The 18402-nt window shown below is 35.8% G+C and overlaps 1 protein-coding gene and 1 long non-coding RNA gene across 8 annotated transcripts in view; one reads left to right on the top strand and one right to left on the bottom strand.

Annotated features, from left to right (window-relative positions):
* Positions 1–18402, bottom strand: part of RPAP2 (RNA polymerase II associated protein 2) — an 80649-nt gene that overhangs the window by 29644 nt on the left and 32603 nt on the right. For 5 of the 7 annotated variants that reach the window (XM_077905413.1, XM_077905416.1, XM_077905412.1 and 2 more), the window contains 2 exons: positions 16745–16825; positions 6099–6167 (listed from right to left, as the gene is read on the bottom strand). In XM_077905413.1, coding sequence (XP_077761539.1) covers positions 6099–6167; positions 16745–16825 — 150 coding nt within the window. Of the gene's footprint in view, positions 1–2384; positions 2507–6098; positions 6168–8642; positions 8745–10618; positions 10802–12634; positions 12747–16744; positions 16826–18402 lie in introns of those variants that run through there. The other 2 variants (XM_077905417.1, XM_077905415.1) reach the window with 2 other exon arrangements.
* LOC144318456 (uncharacterized) overlaps positions 1–18402 on the top strand; it is a 111893-nt gene that overhangs the window by 78965 nt on the left and 14526 nt on the right. The window contains exon 5 of the long non-coding RNA XR_013384360.1: positions 13299–13372. This is a non-coding gene — a long non-coding RNA (uncharacterized LOC144318456). The remainder of the gene's footprint in view (positions 1–13298; positions 13373–18402) is intronic.

The raw sequence follows: 18402 nt of genomic DNA, 5'->3' as shown, positions 1-18402 counted from the left end.
AGAGCCAACAAGTAGAAACAACCTAAATGTTCAACAGTTGATTAATGGATAAATAAAATGTGGTATATCCACAAAATGAAATATTACTCAGACATAAAAAGGAATGAAGTAGTTATGTGCTACAACATTAATGAACTTTGAAACATGTTAAGTGAAATATACCTGACACAAAAGGCCATTATATAATCCCACCTGTATGAAATATTCAAAATAGGTAAATTCATAGAGATAGAAAGTAGATTAGATTAGTGGTTGCCAGGGAATGAAAGAAGAGGAAATTGGGACTAAGCTAACAGATATGAGGTTTCTTTTTTAGGGTGATGGTAATGTTCTGAAATTAGACAGTGGTGACAGTTGCAAAATATAGTGAATATACTAAAAACTAGTGAATGGTCCACTTTAAAATGGTGAATTTCATGTTATGTGAATTTACATCTCAATAAAAATTTCAATGATCTTCCATTATGGTCTCAAGACTACTCAGAACCAAATTGGGAATGTTAGAAGAAAGGCCTTAGAATGCTTCTGAAAACCAATAAATTTCTAAGGAACCTTCTCTTATTTTTCATGGTATGCTCACAAACTTCTCTAAGGAAATTAGTGATGAGTGGGCTAAAAAAAACAATCTGCTGAGGCAAAAAGCCTTAGTCACATTTTTCTATTCATGCCTGGTACCCTAGGGAACTGACTCTCCTGAGTGTCTATCTGTATGATGGTTACCTAAAGTGGCTGCCCATATCCAGTGAAGGCTTTTGTTCAGTGATCATGGTCAAGTTGAGCTTGTATAAATACCATTTTTCAGGACTTAACATGCTACTCCCTAAACGACGGGTATACTGAAAGCTTTTAGGGGGAATAAACTATTGCATGGTCTCTGCCTAGGAAGTGGGCCACAGTTCACTGGAAATAGACAGTTCAGATAAATAAAATGAAAGCAGACATTTTGTGAGATGATCTTGAAAGCTTTCCATTAGAGAACATCAAGGGCGTAAAACTAGGAATAGAGTATATCCATGTTAAACTACAAGTCACTCTCTTCCTTCTCTTCTAAGTATTCATTTCCTTCATTAGATAATCCAATCATTCCCATGAAACGACCCTTACCCCTCTCCAAGGCGACCCACTATAAGACACTCAATTCCTATGCTACAGTTAACCACAAATTATCATAATGCAAAGCACTGGCTATTTACGAAGGTTAACGTGGAAAAGTTAAGGTTTTCTTTTTTTTTTTTTAATTTTTTTTGTTAAATTTATTCATGATAGACATAGAGAGAGACAGACAGAGACACAGACAGAGGAAGAAGCAGGCTCCATGCGGGAGCCTGACGCCGGACTCAATCCCAGGACTCCAGGATCGTGCCCTGGGCCAAAGGCAGGCGTCAAACTGCTGAGCTACCCAGTGATCCCCCCCACCTCCTTTTTTTTAATTATTCAGAGAGAGAGACAGAGGCAGAGACACAGGCAGAGGGAGAAGCAGGCTCCATGTAGGGAGCCCAATATGGGACTCGATCTGGGATCTCCAGGATCACACCCCGGGCTGCCCAAGTTAACGTTTTAAATAACAAAAAGTCAATGAGGAAATCCCAGTTCTGGCATGTGGGTTGTACATAAAGTAAATTAGGCCAGTTAATCTGCTTCTCCCTAGCCTTCTATATGGCTTCTCTTTGGCTGCTAGTCTGGACCTTTCTCTAGGTTTCCAGTTTTTAGTCAACATCTACATAATCCCTTCACGTGTTACAGGATGAAGTATAATAAGAGGTCAAAGGAGACTAAGAGCAAAGGGAAGAGGAAAAGGAGAAAAGGGATCAAGCCAACGGGGATGTTCTATGGCTAGAAAATCTTCTCAAAATACCAGTCAAAATATTCTCAAGGAAACTACTGAGTACTATGATGAAAAGTAATTCTATAGTTTTTGCTTTTCCTATATTAGGAGTACGATGAGAATTATGAAGAATATGTAAACAAATATGATACACTGTAAGGAGGCATCATAAAATGTAATGTAATAATTATGCTTGCTAATTTGGTATATAAACATAAAAATTATATAAATACATTAGCTTTACACAGTATACAGGCACTAACGTATTTATAGCAGACTGTCTATATATTTATACACATCTTTATGAAAAATCAGGCATCAAGACTATGGAAAGAGGCTAATATTAGAGCATTACTTTGTGGGCAAATCAGATTCAACTCTGTATTTTCAATATATAGTAATGTAAGAGTAAAATCTGACAAAGTTCAACTAAGCTAAAAAATTACTATAAGCAAGTGTTTAAGCAATAACACCAATTGCCAGGCTACTTTACTGCATTTCTAATGATTTATTAAAAAACAAAAAAAGGGGTGCCTGGGTGGCTCAGTTGATTTAATGTCTGCCTTCAGCTCAGGTCACCATCTTGAGGTCCTGGGATGGAGTCGAGTCAGGTTCTCTGTTCAGTGGGGAATCTGCTTCTCCCTCTCCCCCCAACCACCGCCACCCCAAATAAATAAAATCCTTAAAACAAAACAAAAAAATTTTGGGTCAATTATCAGTATTACAGATGTTCTACATAAGGAATTCTTCAGAGTCTTTGCTAATTATAACATTAATTAAATAAACATGAAAGGACTAAAGGGAAATTCCTTCACTGTTAAATAAATGTATACTGTTTAGGCTCTGATTTAAAAGGTCTTTTTGTGTGCCCTTGGTAGCTATTCAAGGTCTGAGTACAAAGTATAAATATCCATAAATGTTGCAGTCACACTGGGCATTCAAATCATATGGAGAAATGTAAATGAAATGGGAACAGGTCATGACGTATTTTTATATATAGATAGATGTATTTCATTGGGTGCACAAAGAAGTGTATAATTCAATTTGATCAATTCCTTCCTGAGATTTTATGAGAATAAAATTCCTATCAGTATAAATGACAGATTATACATTGTGGTTTAAATTTTTCTAATGTTAATACATCTGTGAAACTGCAAGGGAAGTTAGGAGGAAAAGATGATTTGATACAGAAAAACCTTATTTTTACTTTTAATAATACAGATGTGGAAATTCAAGAGCCAGTCCTCTTTTATTTTTTTGGACTACCATGTTTTGCTCAAAGTATTGAGTTTTTTCCCTCTCTAATAAGAGTTAGACTGGAGCCAGCCTAGCAAAAATACTAACAAAATGTATATTTTTTTAAGTGGTTCTCAAGAGGAATTTTGATACAGCTTTCATACATTAAACAAGTGCTAATAACAAAACCTTATAATGTTCATATACAAAGAACAGTACCATTGTTAAAATAATACTGAACATACCATTTTATTATACTCATCTTCAGTGACGATAACTGCCTATCAGAATCTTTTTCCTAGCTATAGATTTATAAGAAGTTCACTTCTAACATAAATTCCAGAAACATCTGGAAGTAATGACTAAAAAAATTTCACTGGAAACTTTAGAGTAGATGCAAAGGTTTCCCGAATTACAGAATAATAATTTTTTAAAAAAGATAATCCCATGTATTCCTATGTTCAATCTTAATGGCAATAAATTAAAAGGCTGTGTAGTGCGGTTACTGCTGCATAAATATGTGTATGTTACCTCCTTTCTCTTTTTATGTCTCTTTGGATGTCTAAGGTCTTCATATTTTTCACTGTGTTTAAGATTCTTTATCCAATGCTAGCCCTCAAGCCTGATCTTTCTTCTCCCAAAGACAAAATGCCTTTCCCAAAAAGTAATTGTGAACTGTAAGTGGGCAGAAAGAGGGGTGCAAATATAAAGTATAATTATACTTCAGAGAAGTCAATGGGATTAGTATTTAACATGATAGATAAGTATTTTAACTTTATACCCATCTCATAAAGTAATATTTACTCTAAAAGGATAATAAAAGGACAAGGCTGATAACCAAAGGGCTTATGAATTGAGCCAGAGATTCCTTTGGGGGAAGAAATATGAAAAGCTAAAGGGGACTTTCTGAGAAAAGGGGAAATAAATAAATACTGGAACAGAAGACAAAACTCTTAGAAGCTGGTGACTGAAGAATAAGGAGATCCAGCTAGTGAAGGTACAGAAGGTGTAAATGCAGAATGGAAGAGATCAGGAATAACATGCAAGGAACGCCAATGGCAAAAGTTAGGATTATGAGAAAATAATATTTGAAAGGCAAACACTGAAGAAAGTGTTTCAGCTGACTTGCTTTGTCTAGTGACCAAGGATTTTAAAAGAAGCCAGAAGAGCCCTAACTGGACGGGATTTTAGTTGTCCAGGTATCAAAAGGACCAAGGACTAGGAGAAAGATGGGCAGATCTAGCTAGGGGTTAATGTATAATGAAAGAGAAGGATTCAAGGTGGATGACAAAAGGAACTAGTTAGTGTTTACTGCTACCTCAAGACTGACCACATAAGTGCAACGTGCAATACAAATAAGATGTGGGCAGTTTGTTTCTTAACTTCAATTAGATTATTATTTTTTTGGTCATTGACCCTCAAAATAGGAGAATTCTCTATACTATATCCAAAATTAGGGAAGTCAAAAAATACCTAAAAGTATTAGCAAAGCCTCCAATAGTTTGTGTCATATGGGGGCCTCAATTAAAATCAAACACTGGAGGTTTACTTTTGTGTGGAATAATCATTTGAAATTTTAATGGCAGCCTTTTTCATTATTTCATTTTTTGTATGTTATTTGTTCCTTGCTATACATTTTGGAGAAGATGTGTCAAGAGTTTGATATAAAAAAAAGCAGGACCTAACGTGTCCTAAGTAAACAGCTGCTCATTAAGATAATACTTCCAGTTACTGGCTTAGAAAGCAAGATTCTGAGATTACTGCTTAGCCCAGGCCTGTGACTTGTCAACCAAAAAAGTTACTTCCTCTTTAGTATAATGAATTGCAGAAGTACAGTTAAACAGTTATCTATGAGGGTTTATTGGCAGGCATAGGATATGGTGGGTGAGCAGAGATACTGATATTTTTTTTTTTTTGCCAGTGACCAAAATATTTACAAATTTCATAAAATGGAAAGAACTTTCTAAAAAATTAATAAGATCTGTTTCACAAATAACCAATTCAACTGGAACACTGAATAGTAGAAATGACAAAAGATTTGTTCTTATGGTTGATAAAAAATTTATATGATGGCATTCAAGTAAAGTTATTTTCTGTGTTCTGATTTAATGAATCATGTGAGTTGTATCTGGTTGGGTGACACAGATGCTGGTTCATTGAAGCCTACTCTAATGCCTCCCAGCACAGCCTTCTTTGGGACAGTGAAGCCAGAGTAACATGTCAGACTAAAGAAATATCAAAGAAAGAGAAAGCAGGGCTGGAGATGCTTTGAGGTTGGCTCATAACACTTCTTGACCTGTGAGTGTCCAGTAAGTATTTAGTGTCCTATGGGCTTCAATGACCTAACAAGCACTGAGTAGCAACAGTAATGCAGTAATGTATGGTCCTCAAAAGAAGACTTGCAATTCAAGCTGAAAAACACTACACTTACTAGATGGTTTTAACCCTACTGAAAGACAGTTTTAGAAACCACTAGTGATTTCTTCAAAGGTGAATGAGTATTAAATGTAAAATTTTTATATATGCTTGTGTAGTAACTTGTACTTTAAGTTCGTTTACAACTGTTTGATTTTAAAAATGTTTATTACTTTGGAAAATAAAACTTTCCCAAAGCTGTTAATGATAATAAATTTTGAAGAAAAGTGAGATAGCATTAGATATATTGGTAAAACTAGTTATAAAATAATGATGGTCATTAAATGCTAATAAAAATGCATTGTTAAAAATTAAATTAAAGGAATATTCCATATGTATTCCACATGGAGATGTTCTCCTCTTTAAAAAGATAACAAATAATATTTTTGAAGAAAAAGGCCCTCAGAAGAGAAGATAGTAAGAAAAGATAATAAGAGTAATTAAAGCTTATCAAAATATTGGCATATCACTTTACATGAAAGTTATTTCATCACACAGGAAAGTAAGACACAAAATGGAGGTACGTTTTCCAAAGATGCTTATAAAACCAATGAATAACTTGGTTTTTCCCCAATCAAAATTCCATTTAGCATTGAAAGTTAAAATCTGAAAGAGTACTTACAATGACAGCAACACCATAGCAATTAAGGTCCACTCCACAGGTTTGTGTATAATATTTCTATTTGTTAATCTGCAAAATAGGAAGATAAAGTTTACTATTATATTTAAATACATAAACCATCTATTTTTAGATAAAATCAGATTTTTGACATCATGTATCAAAGAGCACGATTTTCTATTCTTCATATGTTTGATAGGAGTCAGTAGTATAATACTGTGACTTGATCTTTGGTATCTGATAAGGATGATCTCAAAGGAAAGTGCTCCAGCCCCACTTCTATATATTTATAACAACAGTACTGTTAGATACGATGGGAATATGGGAACAATATGGGAAACTAAATTTCATGGTTTATTAAAATACACACATACACACAGTTTCCTGTAACTGTTTTCTGTATTTTCCCCCAGTCAAACGTTTCATTAAAGCTCACAAAGTAATAAGCAATTTCTGATTTGAATTCATCTTTTGCATCTTTCTACCTTGTGGTACGTTGGCAGCAGGCACTGAGAGGATGTCATAATCCATAGTTTACAGAAATGAGTTGACTTAATAAACTATAAGACTAAGTCTTCAGTAAAAATTTTTAAAAAGTCAGAAATTAACTCTATCACTTAGTAGTTGATGACAACAAAATGCACTGTAGTCAACTTAGTTTCTCAGAAACCATCTGGAAGAATTGCTCTAAATAAAAAATGATATAAATCAGTAAGAAAAGGGCAGCCCCAATGGCCCAGTGGTTTAGTGCTGCCTTCGGCCTAGGGTGTGATCCTGGAGACCGGGGATCGAGTCCCACTTCAGGCTCCCTGCATGGAGCCTGCTTCTCCCTCTGCCTGTGTCTCTGCCTCTCTCTCTTTCTGTCTGTCATGAATAAATAAAATCTTTAAAAATAATAAAATCAGTAAGAAAAAAAGCCTAGCCAATAATATCTGATAAAGGACTGTTATGCAAAATAGACAAAGAATACTTAAAATTTAACAACAGGAAAACAAATAGCCCAATTAAAAAATGAGCCAAACGCCATAAGAGACATCTCATCAAAGATAAATGACAAATAAGCATATGAAAAGATGCTCCACATTGTATCTCATAATGGAACTGCAATTTAAAACAATAGTGAGATAATGCTATACACCAATTACGATGGCCAAAATCCTGAACCAAAATCCCTCCATCAGAGTCATACATTTGCTATAAATGATGAACCTACATTGACATCATTATCACATTGGTCAAATGTATGGCTCTGTAGCAGGGATGTGGAGCAAAGAGGAACTCTCATTCATTGCTGATGGGAATTCAAAATGGTATAGCGACTTTGGAAGAGTGTGGTGCTTTGTTATAAAACTAAACCTACTCCACCATCTGATTGGCAATCATGTTCCTTGGTATTTACCTAAAGGAGTCAACAACTTGGCTATAAAAAATCTGCACACAGATGTTTATAGCAGCTCCATTTACGACTTCCAAAACTTGGAAGCAACTAAAATGTACTTCAGTAGGTGAATGAAAATATAGGCTGTGGTACATCCAAATAATGAATATTATTCAGCCCTAAAGATATGTGCTATCAAACTGCAAAAAGATGTGGAGATACTTTTTATGTATATTAATTAAGTGAAAGAAGCCAGTCTGAAAAGGCTTCATACTGTATAATTCCAATTATATGACATTCGGGAAAAGGTAAAACTATGGAGATAATTAAAAGATCAGTGGTTGCCAGGAGTTGTGAAATGGGGGTGGGAGTGAGAAGTAGACAAATAGAGCACAGAGGTGCTTTAGGGCAGTGAAAATACCCTATGATACTATAATGATGGACATATGTCATATACTCATTCAAAGCCAGAGATTATATAATACCAAGAGTGAACTCTAATGTAAACTATGGACCCTCGGTGATGATGATATTATCAATGTAGGTTCATCAACTGCAACAAATGTATAAATCTGGCTGGGAGTGTAGCTAATGGGAGAAGCTATGCATGTGTGGGGGCAAGGAGTATTATAGGAAAACTCTGTACCTTTTTCTCAATTTTGCTATAAACCTGAAACTGCTCTTAAAAAATTGTCTTAAAAAAACCCAACCAATAAACAAATAGACAAAGGAAATAAGCAGGTAATTTACAGAGGAGGAAATGGTCGTCAACATTTCAATAAAGAGCTTAAATTCACCAGGAAACATTTGGATGAGTGTGTAATTTCACCAGTAATCTGGAAAACTAGTATATAAAAAGCAATTCACTCCATCACATTGGCAAAAATAAAATATTGATAATAGCAAAGGCTGGTGAGAATATGAAGAAATAGTATTTTTAACACACTTGATTGAGCAATCAAACAATTTGGCAACATCTAATAAAGCTGAAATGCATATGAATAGCTGAACTATTTCACTTCTAGACATAAACCCTAACCAAAATCTCACTTATGTTTAAGGAAATATGTATAAAGATAGTTAATATGCTTGTAATGGGAAAATAATAAGTTGTGGCATTATTATAGAATACTAAAGAGCTGTCAAAATGATGAATGAACTAGACTTACATATTTTGCTCATCATAATTTGAATGAAAGAGAGCAAGTATGGTATCACATTATTTATGTAACTCAAGAACAGACAAGACTCAGTATTATTTCTGGATACACCTATGAGTAGAAGAATAAAAACACAGAATAGGAAGATATTTATTAAATTCACAGTTACCAGCTGCTTCTGGGGGAGAAAAGGAGAATGGACTGTGAAAGAGAACAAAGGGGAATTCATGTCAGGGCCTTTGCATTGGCAATTCTATTGCCTGAAACTATCTTCCCAAGTTAAGTTTTCTTGTTACTTTCACAATAAGGCATGTCTGGACCATCATATTAAAAAGTGAAACTTCTGGAGGCACCTGTGTGGCTCAGTTGGTTAAGTGTCCAACTCCTGATTTTCACTCAGGGTGCTGAGATTGAGTCCTGTGTAGGCTCCGTGGGGAATCTGCTGGAGATTCTCCCTTTCTCTCCCTCTGCCCCTCCCCACCGTTCACATGCATGTTTTCTCTCAAATCTTAAAAAAAAAAAAAAGGAAACTTCTTTCCATTTCCCAGCCCCAAATTCCCAGCTCCCTTACCTAGCTATATATCTTTTTCCCCTATTCCAGTTACCATCTTTAAAAAAAAAAAAAGATTTATTTTATTTATTTCAGAGAGAGAGAGAGAGAGAGAGAGATAGAGTGTGTGTATGTATGTGTAGGACGGAAGGGGGAAAGGGAGAGAGAAACACAAGGAGACTCCGTGCTGAGCACAGAACCCAACGTACAGCTGGAGCCCAGCATGGGGCTTGATCCCACTACTCTGAGATCAGACCAGGCTGAAACCAAGAGTCAACACTCCACTGACTGTGCCACCTAGGCACCCCTCCACTATCACCTTCTAACATATTATTGTTGATTATTTGTTTTGGTTTTTGCCTGTGGCAGGAATCTGTATGTTTTTCACCTATTTATTTCAGATCAATTCCTTGGGTGTTCAGAATGATTTGATATCTAGCTGTCTTTGAGGGATGAGGCAAGCATAGGGTCCCCCTACTACTCTTGCCATCTTAACTCCTCTCTTCACCTATTTATTCCAAATACCCAGAATGAGGTAGGCATTCCATTAATTTTTTTTTCTAAATGAGTGACTTATTTTAATTAAAATACATACATCTGGATCAAATATTACAAAATATTAATATCTATTAATTCTGAATGAAGAATATGTGTATCTTTATTATACTAATCTGAATTTTCCCATAGTTAAAATGTTTTACAAAATTTTAAAAAGCCCAGATGACATAAAAAAGGAAGTACTACACTATGGTGGTTAAAAAGTCTGACAGACATGTGGGTTTGATACTCAGATCTGTCACTTAGCCATACTTGGAACACATTTCAATAGCTGAAGAACTATTTTTAAATTCAATAAAACAGGAACAATGGTACTACCCACCTCATAGGAGTTCTTATGAGGACTAAATGTACAAAAGATACCCATATTGCCAAATAAACAGACATTTCTCAGCCCCCATCTTAATCTATTAATCTTTCCTAGACCTTCTGATTTTGGATAAATCCATGGCCTCTGCCCTTGGGTCTCTCTTTTCCTCTATATATACTCATTTCCTTGGTGCTGTTATCCAATTTCATAGCTGTAAATATTAGATAACTATGTGCTCACAGCTTTCATATTTATGATCTCTAGCCTGGGCCTTTTCCTTGAATTCCAGACTTCTAGATCTAATGGCTTCCTTGATATGTATTTCCACTTGAATACATAATGGCCATCTTAAAACTTAGTACAGCCAAAGTTGAGCTCATCTTTTCCCAAAACCAGGTCATCCTGCAGATAGGTCCACCTCAGTGAATGGCCACACAATCTTTACAGAATTCAGTTGGTCAGATCAAAAATCTTGTGGTTAACCTTGGCTCTCTTGATGTCCCATGTCCAACTGGTCATCAAATCCTGATGATATTACCGTCAAAACAGAATTCGATTACTTCTTACCTCCACTGCTTTCACCTTGGTCCACCATCATTTCTTGCCTGATTACCAAGACAGCATTCTAAATGGTCTTCCTGCCTCTGCCCATCTACTGTAATTCTCAAATTAGCAGAGTGACATTGTTAAAAATGTATGTCAGATCGCGTCTTTCTTCTGTTCCAAATCAATCAATTGCTCTCCATCTCACTTGGAGTAAAAGTGAAAAATGAACATAGCTATAAGGCCCATATAATCTATACCAAACCTACTCCTCGCCCTGTACTTCTCTGACCATATCTTTTTGTACCTTTGCATCTGCTCATTTCTTCAGCCTCACTAGCATCCCTAATATTTTATGAATACACCATGCCTGCTGTACCCAATATAGTTTCTCAGATAACAACATGACTTGCTCTCTCACTAACTTTTAGATCTTTTCTACAAATGGCATCATCTCCATGAGGTCTTCCCTGACCAGCCTATCTGGTCACAGATAAAAAAGCACAACTACCTCCCTCTTCAGTACCAATCCCTTTCCCAGCTTTTGAGGAGAAAATGAAGAGAATGAATTAAGAAAGGGGAAAGGACATATCATCACATAATGATAATACATATATTGTTTTAAAAATTTTACATATCCTTTGTATTAGAATAGTTCCATGAATGAAGGAATTTCTGTCAGTTTTGTTCACTGCTTTGTCTGTAGCAACTAAAACAGAGTCTAGCACACAATCAGAAAAGGTCAAAGGGTAAGCATGTAAAACAAAATGTGGAAAAAGTTAAAAAAATTCCTTTTCTTTTTTTTAAAGAAATTATTTTTCTACTATACTCAAATTTCCCAAAGTTAAGACAAATTTAAATTCATTTACTCATCTAGCAAAATATGTACTGAGTGCCTGCTCTATACTACTCTTCTAGGCACTGGGATAAACACAAGATCTTCTTGTGTCAAAATATAATTTTAATTCAAATCAGATTTACAAAAATATCTTGAGGGATCTCTGGGTGGCTCAGTGGTTTGGCATCTGCCTTCAGCCCAGGGCGTGATCCTGGAGTCCCAGGATTGAGTCCCACATCAGGCTCCCTGCATGGAGCCTGCTTCTCCCTTTGCCTGTGTCTTTGCCTCTCTCCCTCTCTCTCTCTGTCTCTCATGAATAAATAAATAAAAATATTAAAAAAAAAATATCTTGACCCAAACTGATGACAGTGAATCTTTACCAAGCAACTTCTGATGGAACTGCTATGTCAGGTAAATCAAAGTAACATTCTGGATAAATGACTGTGATTCAATTCAGTGGAAAGGACAGCTCTATTCACAGGGGAGAGATTCTTCAAAGAGCTGAAAAAGCTGCTTTATGTGTATGTTCTAATAGGCTCTGAACTCTGGCTGCACATTAGAATCACCTTGGGGGCTTTTAAAGAATACTGATGTCTGGGCCCAACCTAACCAAACTAGGGGTGGATCCAGGCATCTGTAGTTGTTAAAAGCTCCCCAGGTAATTCTGATGCACAACTGGTTGAAGAATCACTGTTTTACAAGTTCCTAATATTGATTATCATTTCAAAGGGAAGGATACGGTTATTTATGTCAATTCTTTTCCATTGCTAGTATTGATTGAAAAGATCTCTCAACACTAGTCGTGGTCATCAATAAGGCTTTTTTTTTTTTTTTTTTTTAAGAGACTTTCATGTAGAAAGTCTATTTCTGTTTGTGGCTCTAGCCACCAAATAGTCATATACCTCTTGAAGTTGTCCTGTCAGATTCTGAAGACATGAGTTATCCTACCAGAGGTAATTCTGTACTCTAAATAATTGACATTTTCCTAAAAAGCAGCAAAGCCAATTTGAGCAATTTTTATTAAAGCTACAGACTCTAACCTGCAGATACTAAAGAGTAAAGACTTAAAAAATAATTAACATTAGGTTGCTTATATTTGTATGTGATCAATGATCTGTGGTTGCCTAGTTTCCATGATATCCAATACAGGTAACAATCTCAGTAATTAGAACAATCCTGTCATTCAGATTTACTGTTATTACCTGAATATTCACTTTCAAATCTAAACATTCTAGATGAAGTAAAAATGTCCTTCTGTGCTTTTGTCAGTCAGAAAAACAAAATGCTGCAGGAATCAATCACGCCTGTGAAAACCTTTAATTTAATGTATAAAACAATTAGTAAAAATTTTTAATTATTTAGCAAAACAGATCAACAGTTAATATAAACAGTAAATACATTAAATAGATTACTTTCTTGAGAATGCTGTTTATCTTGGAAAAATGTTTATATTCAAATAATGTTAAGACAGATAATAGAGATTAGATTCTATTGTAATTCGATCTTTGCAGAACTATATTATGTACTAGCATTTATAACATTAAAGAAAATAACCACTGTTAAAACGGGTCAATCAGCCCCAAAATAGAAGTTCCGGGCAGCCCAGGTGGCTCAGCGGTTTGCCACCGCTGCCTTCCGCCCAGAGTGTGATCCTGGAGATCAAGGGGGATCAAGTCCCACGTCAGGCTTCCTGCTTGGAGCCTGCTTCTCCCTCTGCCTGTGTCTCTGCCTCTCTCTCTCTCTCTCTCATAAGTAAATAAAATCTTTAAAAAACAAAACAAAACAAAAAAAAAAACAAACCAAAATGGGAGTTCCTTATGCTAAGACCCACCAAGATTTAACACCTAATTTAAACTGTCGTTTCAGCCTCTCCCAGGAGTGAAGTTTTAAATCCATCAGTCTGGAATTTCCTGATCACCATTAAGGAGGTAATCTGCAAGGTAAGACCCCCTGCCTCTTCCTCTAAGGGAAGGTAACCTTGCTTGAAACATTTTTTCTTTTTTTTCTAATAACTTCCTTGTCCAGTCCCATTTCTGCCTACAAATAAATACCTTCTATTTTGTACAACCCTTCCAAGCATTCTCCTAGATATTAGATGAAATGTTGCCTAAACATTTTTTAATTTAACATTTAAACATTAATTACTGAATAAAGCCAATTAGAGCTTTAAAAACTGACTTGACTGAATTTTTGTTCTATAACAGCTTTAAGAGCTCCATTTAAATTTTACTTATTTATTGTCATTTGTTATAAATCTTTTAAGAAAATGGCCTACTGGGGAATTCTTAGAATCTTGTGATGATGACACAATGTCACTTCAAAATATCCTGAGTTGAAAAAATATCTACATTATGTAAATAGATATGCAATAATCTCAATACAATCTCTAATCAAAATGATAAAAATGTGGGATCCCTGGGTGGCGCAGCGGTTTGGCGCCTGCCTTTGGCCCAGGGCGCGATCCTGGAGACCTGGGATCGGATCCCACGTCGGGCTCCCGGTGCATGGAGCCTGCTTCTCCCTCTGCCTGTGTCTCTGCCTCTCTCTCTCTCTCTCTGACTATCATAAATAAATAAAAATTTAAAAAAAAACTTTATATAAAAAAAAATATGATAAAAATGTTAAAACTAAATTGAGACATCCCAAACACATTCTGTTTAGTCCAACTTCAAAACCAAAGACCCTACAAGAATGTCTTAAAACAACTCCTGTAGTCTTGAGTCTACAAAGGCTAAATATTTAAACATAGAGTGGTACAAATGATCCTTTTCAGAAGATGAAGGTGAATTTGAGATTTGTCTAAACTATCAATCCTAGATCCTTCTAGTACATATTTTATTAAAAAACGGTTTCCTGAATCACTTTGTGGCACACAAAAAGGTTAGTGATTTTTTAAATGTGTTAGCTGAAAGTGAATGGTTATTTGATATTACTGATATATAGTACAGTGACTTCAAATCTAACAGGTAACAATGTCAAGTAATTATTTCTGTATTATAATTTTAAACTTTTAAAATATTATTACTACTGTCAACAATAAACCATCCATATTTATTGGATGAAATGAGTCTTTCACTCCAGAAGTTTGTTCGATGTTGGTTCTATTTAGTTTTAGCCATAGACAAGTAGTGATTTTAGTATTTGGTCACTGGGATTGGGCCAAAATGTGTATTTGGTGCACCTCTTCCTATAGAGTATTTAGAGGCCTATCCTTATGCTTCTTGGTACAGAACAGTTTTAGCTGGCGTGAATATTTTTACCTTGACAGTTTTAGAACAATCCCAACTGCTCTGTTCTACAACTGATACTCGCTTTTCGTCCTTTCTTTATACCTACACTTTAAAAAAAACTCAGTATTAAATTACCCACTGTTTTGTACTGTTCACTGTGCTCAACTTAACTTCTAACAGATTTCCTCTTTGAGGGTGGGCATAATGCTTCTTTTTTTTTTAATTTTTTAAAAATTTTTATTTATTTATGATAGTTTCACAGAGAGAGAGAGAGAGAGAGAGAGAGAGAGAGGCAGAGACACAGGCAGAGGGAGAAGCAGGCTCCATGCACCGGGAGCCTGACGTGGGATTCGATCCCGGATCTCCAGGATCGCGCCCTGGGCCAAAAGCAGGCGCCAAACCGCTGCGCCACCCAGGGATCCCTGGGCATAATGCTTCTTTTGCCAGCAGCACAGTGCTGGTCATCTGATCTATATCTACTAATTTACTAAGATTCAATATGTTATTGGCTAACCACCTTTGTGTCTGAAACATCACTTTAGGCTATTCTATAAATGAACTATCAAAAAATAACTATATTAAGGCTTGAGCAAATAAAATGTTGCATTTAGTAAAAGATAATGTTTACTGGAGGAGAAAACAACACTATTCTTAGACCTAAGACGATGAAGGTTAAGTCACTTTTTTCATTCCTCTGTTGGAAAAACTTCTTGCTCAACTACAGACCCCAACAGGTAAAACCAGAACTAGATAAGACTGCTTAACATAACTCATATTTTGGGGCAGCCTGGATGGCTCAGCGGTTTAGCGCCGCCTTCAGCCCAGGGCCTGATCCTGGAGACCTGGATCGAGTCCCACGTCAGGCTCCCTGTTCCTCTGAATTCTGCCTCTCTCTGTGTCTCTCATGAATAAATAAATAAAATCTTAAAAAAATAAGTCCTATTTTAATTAAAACCCATTGTGAAAAAAAATAAATAAAACCCATTGTGTTTCTTTTTTTAAAGATTTTATTTATTTATTTATTTATTTATTTATTTAATTTATTTATTTATAAAAGATTTTATTTATTTATTCATGATAGACATAGAGAGAGAGAGAGAGAGAGAGAGAGGCAGAGACACAGGCAGAGGGAGAAGCGGGCTCCATGCCAGGAGCTGGATATGGGACTCGATCCCGGGACTCCAGAATTGCGCCCTGGGCCACAGGCAGGCGACGATCCGCTGAGCCACCCAGGGATCCCCAGATTTTATTTATTTATTCATGAGAGAGAGAGAGGCAGAGACACACACAGGCAGAGGGAGAGGGAGAAGCAGGCTCCATGCAAGGAGCTGACATGGGACTGGATCCCAGGTCTCCAGCATCACAACCTGGGCCGAAGGTGGCGCTAAACCGCTGAGCCACCCAAGCTGCCCCATTGTGTTTATTTCTTACTTTCTTGAGGCACTGATGAAGGTGTTTTACAATGATCCAACCAGAACATTCAAACTGCCTGACCAGAAAAGCCCTGATAGCAAAGGAATGCCTAGAAGACTACACCTCACAGATGTCCTTCCCTGCCCACAAATGTGGGCTGGCCACATAATGACCCTGACCCACCATGATTATGTGCTACCTGCCTGCTTTCTTGCATGGACCACCCAGCCAACCCCCTCCCCCTCCCCCAAAGCCCAACCTGTCCTTATAAAACTCTAGGGGTCCATATTGCTGGTGGAGAGACTAGTTGTTAAGGCTAAAGCCTGCCATATCCCCTGGCTGCTGGCACCCAAAATAAATCTTTCCCTTTCTCTTTTCCAAACCCTTTTCTCTCGAGTTATTGGCTTCTTTTGGAACAAGCTTATTCAAGTATGTTCAACAACAGTGTGGGCAAACCCAGCCAGGAGCTATGCTTTTGATTAGTCCAGCCCCCTCAGGACTTCCTAGGATGGAGCAGTTGGCTATGGCAACAGGCCAGGGCTTACCCACTCATTTTCTGAGTTACTGGCTATGATAGATCATTAGGTAACACAGTTTACCTATGGATTCTGCAAGGCAATCACAGGAAGTCAAAATAACCAAGAAGAAAATTATAGTATTAACACCAACCTGAAAGTTCGGACGAGATTTTTAAGTTGTGTATAAATATCTCCTAATGTGATTTGAAGAGGCCCCAAAAGTCCAGGCACTCTGAAAATAAAAGTTACATTTCTTTTAAAATATAATTTAATTAGACAAGACATACTCTTTGAGTTTTGCCTAAGTCTGGATTTTCCATAGGTACTAATGGCACTTAGGTAGAGGTAGTTGTTAGGTTCTGACTGATGAGAACTCACTAGAATACATTTCATAATTACCCCACATTCCACTTTGTAGTCTATGCTACAGTGTCAGGCACTGAAAAATATTATTTTGGCTGCTATCTATACTCTTATATCTAGTTTTTCTTACCTTTACTTTAAAATATTAGACTAAATGCAAAGAACACAAAGCAAGAGGAATTAGACCTCCCCAAATGGTCCAATTTAGGAGTGTGACCTATTTTTCCTTATGAAATCCTTATGGTGGAAGACTGATATATTTCTAGAGAGTAATTTGACAATATATGTTAAGATTTTAAATGTGGATATTCCTTGACCCAACAGTTTTACTATGAAAAAAATTTATCCTAAAGAAACAATCAGATAAACATAAAAAAGATGATTATTGCAAAAATATTTTTAAGAGTGAAAAATGCAAACAAATGTCCACCAATAGGTCATTCATTAAATAAATTATATATATGTGCAGTGGAATATAATACAACCTTTCAAATGATAATGTGAATGTACACATTTTTAATGTGGAAAGATATTCATGGTATAAGTTTTAAGTGAAAAATGCATATGTAGCATGGTCTCATTTTTATAAAAACTTATGTATAATGACACTGTATATGATAAAAACTATATTTCAAACTTGTTTCATTCCTTCCAGGTTTATATTATAACAGAGAGGACCAAAGGGAATGAATATACACACACACCACATATACATGTATCAGGGATAAACATCAAAATATTAATAGTCGTTACTGTTCAGTGGGATTACCAGTGATCTTCACTTCCTTCTTTAAACCATTTTGTACTGCCTAAATCTGCAATAATCATGTATTACTTTTTAAAACTTATTATAAAGCTTCAGATATATTTCAAACAGAGAAAATAGCAATATCCCCAAATGTATATTTCCACATTCAACTTCCCAATATTTTGCTACACTTATTACTTTTCCTTTCTTCTTTACTTTTTTTGCCAGTACTATTTTAAAGTAAATCCCTGACATTACATCATTTGGCTCCTAAACATTTATCTATTTTTAAATGCAAGGGCATTTTCTTACGTAATCACAATAAAATGATCATAGCCAACCAAATTAACAATTCCTTAATATCATCTAATACCCAGCACATATTTCATTTTAATTATCTAAAAAAAAAAAATGTCTGTTTACAACTGGTTTGTTCCAATCAGAAACCAAAAAATGTCTTACTTTTATAATGAGAAAAATTGTTTTCATAAATAACAAAAAAACCCCAAACCCTTTATGTCAATAATTATTTTATATTTAGTGTTCTTTGTGTTTCCATAAGTTATCCCACCTCTTCTCAAATTTAGTTCTTGAGCTATTATCAATAAATTCAGTCTTCTGGCATGCAACTTCTGGCATCTTCTGCTGCAAACAAAACCCAGAAGGAACAGAATTCCTTTAATGGCATAACTGTGTGG

Source organism: Canis aureus, chromosome 8, assembly GCF_053574225.1.
Source record: "Canis aureus isolate CA01 chromosome 8, VMU_Caureus_v.1.0, whole genome shotgun sequence".
NCBI lineage: Eukaryota > Metazoa > Chordata > Mammalia > Carnivora > Canidae > Canis > Canis aureus.
The sequence above is the reverse complement of the archived record's forward strand: the minus strand, read 5'-3'. Positions and strand labels throughout refer to the sequence as shown.